Genomic DNA, 13,298 nt, shown 5'->3' with positions numbered 1-13,298 from the left:
CATTCCACTGAGAAGGGGGGAGTGAGCAAACAACCGTGTGGTGCTCAGCCACCTGCTGAGCTAAACCACAACACAGGCAAAGCAAATATCCCTAGGTATAAGTATCAGAAAATAACTTTTTTCTTAATCTGTGACATGTTATAAGCACGTATGTGGTTTCCATGGTGGCATATTTTCTGAGCAGTGCTGCAGGTCATGCAGTGTGTTGGAGGCTATTTTTCAGTTGGTAGTAATGGCAGAAAATCAGCTTCTCTCCCTTGTAGCGTATTTCAGGGAAAGTACAACACCATGTACTTCTAAGGTACTTGCGAGCAATGACGACAGAGGTAAAGGAAGAGGTAGGCAAATGGAGAGGTACATACCAGATAGCATGTTCTTATCAGATGCTGTCCAAGTGCTCATGTGGGAGACTAGCAGGTAATGTATGTGCTGCCAGTAGGGGGAAGAAGCCAGAGATAAGATAAAACTGTTTCAAAAAAAGTATGGCAGAGAGAGCTGTGAGGACTGGCTCCTCTCTGAGTTTCCAGTGTGCAGGAAGGGTCTGCAGTGAAGGATTAGTGGAAGCTACACTGTGTGAAAACAACAGGGTATGAGCAGTAAATGAGCGCAAGGCTGAGGGCCTTCTCTCAGCACCATTGCCTGTTTACCTCCTGCTGCAGAGCAGTTATTGCCCTAGAAGTGCCTCTGTGATTGCTCACATGTCCCTGCTCCCACTTGCTGCCCTGCTCAGAGTTTCCAAGAGGCTTGCCAGTACTGAAGATGTTGCTTCAGCGTTTTGTTTGTTTCAGCTGAGGCCAAAAAAATAAAGAAAGGTTGGAATCACATGGCTGAAAGGGATTTAAAAACTCAGTCATTTACTTCTTTTTTCATTTTTCCATCTATTTTCCCTGTAGTCTGTAAAACAGTGGGGTCTCCAGACAGAATTTTCTGGAGAAAAGGTTTTTGTGGTGGCCAAAGAGGAAGAAAGTATAAGGGAAAGCAAGATGAAAGCTCAATTAGAGTTGGAGGATGATTTTTTTTCTACTAGAAACTATGGAACGTTGTAGCAATTTATCAAACGTTGTCAGTTCCTTCATTTAACTGAGTGCTATCTTCCATAAGGTGTTTTCTGTGGAAAGGATTCCTGTCCTCAGTTCCCTTTCTTAGAGTGAGACCTGTTGCTGTTTATTGTAGTGGTACCTCCACCTATGTGAAGGCTGTGACATTTCCAACGTGGGATCACACAGTTCTGCTCCTGACACACGGCTTATGCTCTGCTGTGCTGACTGTGGTTAGCTGTGCAGGCCTGCTTTTGTTTGGGACCTGTCATTCTGGTTGCCTCCAGAAATTATTTTAAGAGGATTGTTTGCTTATTGACATAACAGTTTGTTGAGAACACGAGGGTTTTAGAAAATGAAAAACAAGCCATAAAGCAATAAACAAACTACTCCCATATGCGTCTGAATGTGCCCATTTCCTTACAAATGGGGAGCCTCAATATTTTTAAGCTTTGTATAGGTCATTCTTCCCTACCTCGCTACAGAGGACCACCAGACTTGATAGCTCAGTTTCTTTTCTTAACTCATTAATCTTTCTCTCCCAGTTCCCTTCAGGGAAAGTTCTTTAAAATGTCCCTGTTATTTTTTTTTCCATTTGTAGCCCTTTGATCTGGTAACCCATTACTCAAGCAAAATGGCTTTCAGCTGGCTGTGGACAGGAAATAGGTTTCATGAAGCTACTAGCTTTTGCCATTGTTTTTAAGTATGTAGAGGTTTGGTTTTTTTGGTGTGTATTTTTCTGTTTTTTGTTGTTGTTGTTTCAATCCAGGAACTATTGTGGTTGCTTTCATGTTTTGTTCCAGCAGTTCCTGTTAATATGACAGGAAAGTCTAGTGACTCTTTGTAGCTACTGAGCAACTTAATTCCACTGACCAGGTTGTCCACTTACATTTACTTCAATATTCCAGAATTCATACGCAGTTCTTAGATTGTCACATAGCAGTTTTGCATCTGACACTTTGCTGACGCTGATGCCTTGCTTGCTTTTTAACGTTGCAAGGGGGAAAGGTGAGCAAGAGATTTTGAGAGTAGTTATAGGGAAGGAAGGAAGGAGAGATGAAATGTTTGGTATCAGAGATGTGGGGTCTGCGTCATCCTTGCATGATGGCATGGTGCCATCCCAGGCAGAAGATAAAGAACCTCTCCATACGAGTGTCAGAAATGACGGCAATTTTTGAGCACATTCAACAGGATGTGGCAAGTCCTGCATTTTCTGTCTCTGTTGTTTCAGCTGTCTTGGAGTTGTCACCTAGCGACAATGAGGCATTTCCCAACTCAGATGGCTCCTGTGGGAGCACCTGTGCAAGCCAGACTTGATGAATGTGCCTAGGCCTACCTTTAGTGTAACTGCCACAGAAAAGTATTGGGGATATCACTGATGATTATGGAATTGATCTGATGCAAGCTTCCACATTTAGCTAGCATGCTTTCAGCATCCTCCCTACTCTTCTTCAGGCCAACAATCAGCAGCTAAAAGGCAGAACATGACAGGGCATGAAGTTCTGGTCAAAGAAGAGAAGATTAGTAGCTTCTGGAGCAGGGGAAGGGTGTGCTGTCCTTCACCATGTGGAGGAGCTTGGTGGGGTTGGAAGACTTGACTGTGAAAGGGAAGAGAGACGGGAGCTTGGAGTTGTGCAGTGAACAACGTTTTAATGGGAAAATGGAAGGTGAGCAACTTAGAAACAGAATTTTCTTTGTTCCCATCACTCACTAAAAAAGCCTCAAGAGAAAACTGCGTATAGTGACAGAGCCAAAGATTTAAGGGGCAAGGCTTGGTACTAAAATTATAAAGGATTCAGTAAATAGTCAATTCAGAATTGTTGTGAGCCAAATTCCGAAAAGCCTTAAAATTTGCTTATGTTGTATGGTGATGTTCAGTCCAGCGTCTTCACTCTCAACCTTCTGTATCCTTTCTTCACTTTTTTCACAGGATGGAGGTACTGCTCTTCTAGCTGCTTGTCAGTATGGGCATGCAAAAGTAGTGGAAACTCTGTTGAAACACGGTGCCAACATTCACGATCAACTTTATGTGAGTTACTTGACACAGATACTACTGATAATACTGTGGATGGAACAAATGTGCTTTTGGTTGGACAGCAGTGGGTACTCTGGCTCCAGCACAGAGAAGCATTTGCCAAACAGTGTGGTTTTATAGTTCTCTGCTTCTCTAACTTGTGATTTCTGTTAACTCTCTGCTTTGTGTTATTTTGAGAGAAGTGGTACAAAAACAGAAAAGATGATTTAGCTTCCTTCTGGTTCATTGTCTGCATGAAGGCTGAGTTCCAAATCTCCATCAGATTTGTGATGTCTCTTACCATTGAACAAAAGCTCAAAATGTAATTTTCTACCACATCAGGTTTACACTGAAAGCAAAAGTGTGAATAACGATAAGCCCACTGAGGTATCTGAGGATCAGTTCATCTGTTTTCTGTCAAGAAGCGCAGAAATTACGTTGTCTTTAAAACAGTTGTTTTGTGTTTTTTTAAGTATCAGTTAAAATGATGTTATTTGGTATCTGTGCATCTCTAGCTTGTCAGTTCTTTGGGCAAAGAATGTTAAAATGACTGAACTGACAATGTTTAGCTGACTTTTCAGAAAGCTAGACTGAGCCAGTGAAGCACTGGATTTAATTTACTTCAACAGAGACACAAAAAGTTGAGCCTTTCAGCATTCAATGGAAAGGAGTGGCAGGTTTCTCACCACTTCCCACTACTCTTTCCTACTCCGGGGCAGAAGACAAGGCTGACAAAGGGGAATTTGCTCCCTGTGGATATACGGGGGTTTTCAGCCATTTCCACGGGGTTTGCAGGATGCTGTCAGTCTGAGGGCTGGTGACCACAGAAGTCACCAGCATGCTAGGGGCCATGTGCTGGTCGCACAGGGAGTCCCCACTTCTGTGAGGCCACCACCCCACGTTTATAAAGAAGGGTGCTCCACTGTCACTCCTGCTCAAGTAGCAATGGCCTTTCTAATCTACAGGCGGTTTGTCATCCTGTGCTTGGTAATCCCAGGGGTTTCCACTTGGTTTAAAAATAGCAATACTATCGCACCTGGAGATACTTTATGGGCAGTAAAATGACTTCCGTGTTGTCTCTCCTAGAAATGAGCAATATTTGCATTCAGATTTAGAGATGTATTTTTATGACTTTCAGTCATTAAGCAAAACCAGTCAGAAATAGCTGCCTCATAAAATGAGAACACAATCTCTTAAAAATGAGTGTTTTCCTGACTCCTTTTCTGAGATATTGCCAAGCAGCTTTCATGCAGCAGTATCTGGCTGGAAGTTTCGGTGGCATCTTGGTTGATGCTATAATTAAGAGCTCTTTTAATATTACGCAACCTTGTAAACTTTCTAAATGGATGTGTTCTTGCTATATGTGCCTCTGGACGAAGCCTGCAAAGCACCCAGTATAATCTCCCTATTTCATACACTTGCAAAGCAGACAGAGAAAACAGCCTCCTAGAGGGCCCGGGGCAAATATTCATCTGCACAGTACCAGTAGATATCTCTCTTCTTTACCAGGGCAGTTATCATGAAATCAAGGTCAAACTTTTTATCTTCAGTTCCTGGGCACTCTATTCAGCTCATGCTTCAGGCCTGAGTTTTATAGGAGGAGGAGCTAAGCAGTATATGTAAGCAGACAACAGCATTTATTCCAACCTAGTGATATGCCAACAAGGTCAAAAATGGATTTCTGCCAAAATGCCCTGTATTTTGGGATGAATATATACGGGAGGTGCACTGTAAAATGTGCACCTGTACATTTGAGATACAGTGAGGTGTTCATTCATGGCTCTACTTAAACCAAAACATCTCACTTTCTGGGAAAGTTTGTCCTAGCATGCTCTGTGCTGAGTGTTGTGGATGTATGATGGGCAAATACCTGCTCTACCCTCAATACATATTTTCAATTCTAGTTCTTTGGATGGATTTTAATGTAGTTTGAACATTTTTCATTTTTAAAAAAAGGAATATAACTTTATAATTTTTTCTTATGGAAAAAGCTTATGTGAATCCAAGTGTTGTGAATTTTCTAATGCTGACAACATCTCCATGTGAAAGACATACTGAGGAGAAATAAATCCCAAATTAGTTTGTTTCTTTCACAAGCTTTCCATAGGGAAATGATGGCTTCTGATAGGGCTAGGAGATACCCTGTCTTGCATGTGTTACTTTTAAAAGCTTATATTACAAAGTCAATCTCTTCTGCAAGATGTGCCAGAGCAGCAGCATGGTAGTTGCTGGCATGGCATAGCAATGTGGTACCATACTCACTCCTTCAGTCTGAAGGGCACAGTTCAGTGCCAGAGTCTCCAGTTCTGCAAAGTACTTGAACATGTTTTCACCATGTGCATCTATGTGGCAGAGCACTTCTGCATAGGCATAGAAAATTAAGCTAAGATAAATAAATACATTTTGCAAAATAGGGATGGATTTCTAGTTAGGAAGACTGATTCTTCGGTGATGAACAAGGCTTCTGGTATTCCAGACACAGGATTTAATGCATTGTGTGATACACAATGGGAGCCAGTATTTGTGCATGCTGAATGAAAACATTACCATAGTTTGTTATCATAGAATCATAGAATGATTTAGCTTCCAAGGGACCTTTAAGATCATCTAGTTCCAACCTCCCTGTTATAGGCAGGGACACCTCCCTCTAGACCAGGATGCTCAAAGTCCCATCCAGCCTGGTTGAACTAGACTTGTGATTTTAGTTATTATTTCTTGAGCTTAGCTGTATAAATGATGTTCCTGTGCATAATGGATTGGAAAGGAGAACATATTTTGGTTTGGTTTTGTGTGGAAAAAAAATTGTGTCATTTCAACACAGTGTAAGCTGGAGGTATTTGTTCTTAGGATGGAGCTTCTGCAATTTTCTTGGCAGCTCAAGGAGGCTATCTGGATGTCATCCGATTGCTGCTTTCTTCAGGAGCAAAAGTTAACCAGCCACGCCAGGTAAGCTCCACCCTTCAAGGCAGCATTTGTGTCTAACTACTAAATTTTACAGTTATTAAAAGTTAACACTGGAATTTTCTCTGGGCATTGGATTCCCACGGTGGTCTTTCACTGGAAGGTAGAATGTGGCTGTGTCTCTATTTGTGTTTTAGTTCAGATTAGTGTGGATTTGAAGCAAGTGCCCCGGTCATTTCTGCTTGCACGCAACCTAGATTGTTTCTGTAAGAAATGAAACTAGAAGCTATGTTTTAGGTGTGCACCAGTTGTGCTTCAAATCAAACAGGGATCAGACATCTGGCTATTCTTTGGGACAACTTTGAACCACATGCAGGTTGGGTATGCTTGGACCATGGGACCGGACTAAATCAAAATAAAACTCTCAATTTGTATTTAAAGTTGATGTAAGTGCCTTGCACTACCTCTTGCAACTACCTACCTGCTTCTGCTGTACCAAATTACTTGTGGACATGCACATGGTCCATCACATCCTAACATTCTTTTGAAAACTCTCGGAAGCACTTGGAAAAGCTTGTGAGATACAGTATTAAACTTAGTATATCTGGTTTCAAATGTGTATATATATATATATATATATATATATATACACATCAGAACTGTAGCTTCAGTATCAAAGCTAATCTTTGACAAAACCTTTCACTTTTAGTTTTACTATATATTCTCAGTGTGCACTTTGAAACTCAGGTGCAGGAGCATTAACCAGCAGGGAGGGAGGCTAGCAGCTACACCCTGCACTGATTTTCTCATTGCTCCTAGGCTGCCTCCACACTGTCTCCCTATGTCAAGGTTGTGAAGTGCTGTTGGCTGTTAGTTAATGTAGTCTAAAAAATCAGTATAGAAGGATAGATCAGTGCATGCATTAATGCCTTTTGAGTGGGTTAAAACTAATTTGGGGAGCCTTTGATTTACCTCAACCAGTTTAGTCCATGTCACCATAAAAATCACACTCTTTATGCCAACTACGAAAAAAAATTGTAATTATAATGCTTCAACTAATTCTTTCTGACAGTACTTTGCAGATCTCCAATTTATATAACACAATGTTTTGAGATGCAATTTTAAATCTTACTTGAGGCAGAGACTCAACTCCATGTTAATGTTCCTCCTGGCTCTGTTTTGTCTCCGTCAGCATTGTCTTACTTTGCTTCAGGGTACCTCCGATCCCTGCTAAGATTATGGCTGGATAGGTCTGAGGCATTTGTGTTTAGGCCCACTGTAATCTGAAGGATTTCCTTAACAAATCAAATGTTTTTACTGTTTAATTAGTAAAGTAATGGTTGGATGGACTTCAGTCTCTTTCTTGCTAACAAATTTGTACTCTGTTCAAAGGTGGCATGGTGGTCACCAGGAATGTAGGCCTAGATGGGGCAGTTTTGATGCCAAATGACTCTTACCATCAGTCACAAACTGTGCCGCTCTTACTGCTGTAGGAAATATTTTAAGCAGTATAACACTGGATGTAGGGCATCCAGTGTCAGCTCATGGTTTCTTTCCTCATGTGTCCACATTTTCCTCTCTGTCTTGTGAGTTTGGGGTCATAATTCATCTTTCTGACCATGTACATGTTCCTTATATGTGTCTTCCCGCCGCTCCAGTGGCTCTCGTGCCCCGTTTCCCAGTCCCACAAGGTTTCTCTTGACACCTGGAGGCATCTCTGGTGGCACTGGATGCCTGCATGCAGGCCCTCTGGCTCAGCTCTCACAAGGCTGAATAGTGAATCTTTCTGGAGAGTTTCTTCCCTGAAAATGTCATTTCTCTTGATTTTTAGCTTCTATTCTTCTTGACATTGTGATGGGTCTCCCATGGAGCTGAACTGGAATTTTTGTGTCATCTTATTGTCTAGACAGAGCTTGGGACAATGTCTGCAGACCGATGTAGGCAATGTTTCTTTGCTTCTCTAACACAAAAGCAAAGCTAGAAGATTATTTGCCAATGAATTTTGCACTGTGTTTTGGCAGCCTGTGTCCCAGCAGGGGACTGGCTAAGTAAATTCAAAATACTCTGAAAATTAATGTTTTTACACATGAAATGTAATCGCATATATGTAAGCCAGTAAAACCATATGGAGTACAGACTTCAGCCAAACAGACTTGGCTTACCTATTATAAGCAAGAATTCAGCTGGTGTAATGGTACAAGCGGACTGATGGGCAGGAGGGTGGAGGAGAAGACACTGAACAGTCTAAAAGTAAGAGTTCTCTGTCCCTGAAAATCGTCAGTGGGAATACTGGAGTTATTTCATCTCCCACATTAATCCAGCCCCTGCTAAAATTCCAAGCACTGAGAAAGAGCATGAAAAATTTCCATCAGGATGTGTTTGGGATTGTAGGACATAATGAGATACAGTTTGTATCTACAATGAATTTATAATCAAATAAAGAAATAAACACAGCTTAAAACATATGCAGTATTTAACGTTGTTTATTCTATAAATGTAATGGTCTCCAGTCTGCTGGGTGCACAGAGGGAAAAGAGGAGGAAAATACACTTTGAACTGCTTCTTTGTCTGAGCTTGCTTTTTTCCTGACTCATCTCCAAGCCCTAGTATCTATTTATACAGGAATCCTCGTATCGCCTCTTAGTACTATGTAATATCTCTTTTGCTCCTTACATAAACATGAAAATGGATAGAAATCTAATCTACTCCATATAAATGTGTTTACATAAACCTGCCTGTTAGACACTATTTGCTTAGAAGACAGAAGCTGACATAACTCAGTGTGAACCCACCATCACCTTCATCATCTTCCTTCTCTCTAAGTGAAGCTCTCCAAGGTCGTCACTCTTACTCACAACGTATTTCTGCCTCTATGCTATAACTGAGATACTAACGATGATGTCTAACAGCAGTACTATTAAGGACAGTTTATGGTAACACTGGAGTTATCTAACACAAGTATTTCCTTCTGCTTCTTTTCATTCCTAACTGAAAAGAGTCATTCTTGTAAATGTCACTGTAAGTGAAAGAAAGCTGTCACGTTCCCCATGCTGTGCTTGTATTTGCATTTCTTATGGAAACAGAAGCATGGATTCACATAGCCTTAGTTCCTCATGCACATTACATGGTGTAGGTGTCTCAGACATTTTCCAAGTTCATAGGCTTTTTAGTGTCTTTCTTGCTATTTTCCAGAGCCCTCTGGTGGAAAAAAAAATTATGAAGTGTCAGCTTACTAACAGAGTAAACAGTATAAATCGAAAGGGAGGGTTCTTGCCATCATGCTAAAATCACATGCTCTGTGTACAAGAGAGCCTTTGTTATTTTTTAATCATAAAGACCGCTCATTGTATTAACAGGTTATGTACTAGAATGAGGTCAGCCACTAACTTCTATGTGATCATTTATAGAAAATTAACAGAAGAGTTGACAAAGATCCTGTTCTTCGCCATTTGGGAAGACTGAAGATATCAAGATTCATATTTGCTCTTTCTCAGAATCAGAAAGAGGAAAGACCAAAATACTATATCAAAAGAGGAAATAACTTTTCTGTTTCTTCTAGTGGATTAAGTCACTAGCCCATAGAAAGCAGAGCACTGGTTCAACAAGGTTTTTGAATAGCTCTAGCAGGTCACATGCATCTTCATTTGGCACTGGAGAGTTTGCTTCTTTGATCAAGGTGGAAATATTTCATTTAAAGTAAAAAGCTGTTTTATTCCAAAACTTCTCATTAAGGCTCTTTTGGGGGCACCAGTATATTTTGTCTCCGATCTTTCCTGCCAAGTCTCCAGGCTGCCGAGTGAGGCGAGAGGAACTGGCAGGCACTGAGGGCACAAGAAGGCACCCTGCTACTTGTGGCCTCACTTAAAAGTTAAAGTCCATATAGGAAAAGCCTTCTGTTAAAGGCCCATGAAAATCAGTTTGGCACCACACAACTACTGCTGGAGTCCTCTTTTAGTTCTGAGAAGCAAACGTGTCCATTTATAAGCAAAAGGAGGAATAATCACAAAACAGAACTCCAATTGCAGCAAGAAGTACTTGGTGTTTCAACTCACCTTCGCATTTGAGATAGAAATCCAACAAAAATTTTACCTTATTTTGAGCATGCATTTTATTTTCTGAGATTTTCTGCTCAAATATTGATTATATAAGACTTTTTTCTTTTAACCAGATTGATTCACATTATATTCTTTGAAAAATGCCTTGTTTTCTAGTGGAGTTCTTGCAGATAAAATCTTTAATGTACTCACTATTACTGTAAGTCAGGACATTTCTATTAGATTCCCTCAGAATGGACAGTATAACGTAACATTGAAAGTTGGTGATCATCTTACATCATTCCTTCACTTCTATAAACAGCTTCCATTCCATATGTACAGATACCCAGCTGCCGAATTCATCCATGCATGCTGAGATTCACCTGTATCTTCTGCCACATCTAGTCACCTGGAGTTTGAACTATGCAGCATACCTTTGGCCTTTACATTTCAAACTTCCCTATGTATTTAAGGCACATCTGGGAAGCCAGAGATGGCTTTAAGAATTCACAGAGTAATGCTTGTTTCAAGTCAACTGTGCAAGAGAAAGTATCTAAGGGTACCCTTACACAGCTGGAAAGGGTCTGACTTCATACAGTGAACTCCCACGTCCGCATTTGTCTATCTGTGGTGAAGGAGTTTGTTGAGGAATTGAAGTTCATCCATACCCATAGACAAGGAGTATAGGATACAAAAGTGAAGCCTTTAACAGTTTTATTTTGTTTGAAGGATGGGACAGCACCCTTATGGATTGCATCGCAGATGGGCCACAGTGAAGTGGTGCGAGTCATGCTGCTCCGGGGAGCTGAGCGAGACGCTGCACGGGATGTGAGTAGCACTTCTTCTGTGTTTTGTCTGAGATTCTTCTTGGCTTGTTTCGAGGCTGCAAAGCTGTCTGAAGGGGGAGGCCCAGTGTTCCCAGAGCTTGTTCTGTTTGCCAAGTTGTAATGTTTTCGCATGGGCTCTCTTTCTCCATGTGTGTCCGGAATAAGGAAATGACATCCTGAAATAAGGGATAAAATATTTGTTACGATTGAACTGATCTTCTTCCCTTTTTAAAGGATGGTACAACTGCTTTACTGAAGGCTGCCATTAAAGGGTACAACAATGTGATAGAAGAGTTACTGAAATTTTCTCCCACTCTTGGTCTGCTAAAGGTTAGTAGTGAAACAAACAGATCTTTAGAGAAACACAAGAAGTCAGAGAGTCTAACGAAAGACCTGATGTTCCTAATTACACAAGTGGAAGATGATAAAGAGCTTGAGCTCAAAAAGTCAAGAGAAAAATGAAGTGAACTTATTTAGCCATTAGGGCTACATACAAACAGTCATTTCAAAAGACGCTGTGAATTTGATTTTTGGAATGAGGAAGCGCATTTGTGTTGTGGAAGGAATTATCTTAGTTTCTGTCAGCTGACAGAATCTGTCAACAGATTGCTCATAATGTGGCAGTTTTTAGCATTATACCCTGCGCTTTATTGACTTTAGTCAGCAAACTGGGATCCTAAGAGATCTGTTGTGAGCATTTCTCTCTTTCTTTTGGAATTCAACATATGACTTAAAAAATAAGAGCAGCTCTTTGGAAGCTGCATTTTAATAGCTAATCAAATTTAGTGTACCCATAAATCACACACTTTGATAGACTCTGTGGATGCATCTAACTGTCAATTTTGATATACTTGAAAATCCAGGTGGCATTAACTTAGTTGTTAATTGCAAGTATGAAATATCTTCCCCACTTACTTGAGCTGTCAGTTTGCAGACATGAGCAAAAGGTCAGCTATGAAAAAAAAAAAATCATCATTCAGCTGTCTGCCAGTGAGAACATTAATCATCAGAGACGGGAAATAATGTGCACAGATGGTTTCCATCACTGCTTGTCCTTGTTTTTCACTTGCTAATGGCTGACACTGCCAGGCAGCAGCAAGTGCTGTGTTCATTTCACCTCTGAACTATTGTCAAGGGCAATTTTTAAAGGAAGATATTACTGTGATAAAACGACTCTGACTTTTTTCATTAAAGCATTTAACATCATCTCTTTTATAATTCACTAGCCTGCCTGCTCCTTGTCTAAATCACAATCATATTCTTTGATGACATCATCTTTTCAATATTATTTACTGTTTGTATATTTGTTCTTTGCTAACATTTTTGTTTCGCTACCCTTTCAAATGTCTCCACTGGTGTTTTCCAGAACGGGACTTCTGCTCTCCACGCAGCTGTTCTGAGTGGCAATGTTAGGACAGTGGCATTGCTCCTGGAAGCAGGAGCAGACCCGTGCCTGAGGAACAAGGTACGTCCTGGCATGCCACCCTGGGCAAGGACACACAGAGCTTTGTAGCACCTGTGCATGCCACATGCTAGTTAGATTCTATTCTAGGGAACAGTAATCTGTAACTTGCCTTGATAAGCCATATCTTATATTTGTGTCTCACATGACAGATGTGCAAAGAGGATATTTCTGTGGTAAAGAATGTGTATATGGGCTCCTTTGGTAAAATTTGCTTAGGATTTAGCACATTGCTAATATTAAAAATACCTCAACATTACATGCACCTTTCCAATACCTTCTTGTAAATATGTTAGTTTATTGAAATAGTTTTAGATTCCTTTTATGACAGCAACTTTTTTTTTGCAGAAATTTGCCTTTTCTTAATTCCGTAAAGTGTTTTAATACTGCATGTTTGGTCTTATCTATGGAAATGTCTTCCTCTGAGTTGTGTTTATGAACTATTTGCTGATGGCATTTGATACCTGGCTGGGCTAGTTAAGCTGTGAATGAATGAACTGGTATTTACTTCTGGTTTATGATTATGCCAATTAAATTTTATAACACAAATAATCCAGCATCTGCATTCTGAATGTTTTGGTTACTTCACATAAAATCTATGCATGTTATTTCTATATCAATCCACTGGATGGCGGCAGAGTTAATGCTGCTCGTACAGCAGTTTGTTTTGCTGCTATCCTCCAAGGAGCAAGAGTTTTCTGCTGTCGATGGCAATTTACAGGAGAGTGTGCAGCATAAAAAATCCGTGCTTATAACTTCTTCTACCCATTTTTTTTGAAATTACATGCACAACAAAGTACATTTGCAAAATAGAATTACGGATTATCAGAAGTAGTTTCATTATAAATATTTTTGGTGACCAAATTTTTTTTCAGTACATAGAGAAGACCAAACTCTGCTTTTCTATTATCTATCCTAAAGAATAGGACTGATTATTTCATAGCAATTAAAAGTCTTTCCTTGGATTTTTATGGACTTTGGTACTTAAAGACCTGCTTTATCTCTCCCCACCCAACCCCTCCC

At 40.3% G+C, this 13,298-nt stretch overlaps 1 protein-coding gene across 2 annotated transcripts in view; it reads left to right on the top strand.

Annotated features, from left to right (window-relative positions):
* ANKRD29 (ankyrin repeat domain 29) overlaps positions 1–13,298 on the top strand; it is a 39,592-nt gene that overhangs the window by 21,266 nt on the left and 5,028 nt on the right. For both annotated transcript variants that reach the window (XM_021385919.1, XM_021385920.1), the window contains exons 5-9: positions 2,968–3,066; positions 5,899–5,997; positions 10,716–10,814; positions 11,048–11,143; positions 12,180–12,278. In XM_021385919.1, coding sequence (XP_021241594.1) covers positions 2,968–3,066; positions 5,899–5,997; positions 10,716–10,814; positions 11,048–11,143; positions 12,180–12,278 — 492 coding nt within the window. The remainder of the gene's footprint in view (positions 1–2,967; positions 3,067–5,898; positions 5,998–10,715; positions 10,815–11,047; positions 11,144–12,179; positions 12,279–13,298) is intronic.

This window comes from Numida meleagris, chromosome 2 (assembly GCF_002078875.1).
Source record: "Numida meleagris isolate 19003 breed g44 Domestic line chromosome 2, NumMel1.0, whole genome shotgun sequence".
Taxonomy (NCBI): Eukaryota; Metazoa; Chordata; class Aves; order Galliformes; family Numididae; genus Numida; species Numida meleagris.
This window is presented reverse-complemented; position numbering and strand designations above follow the sequence as displayed.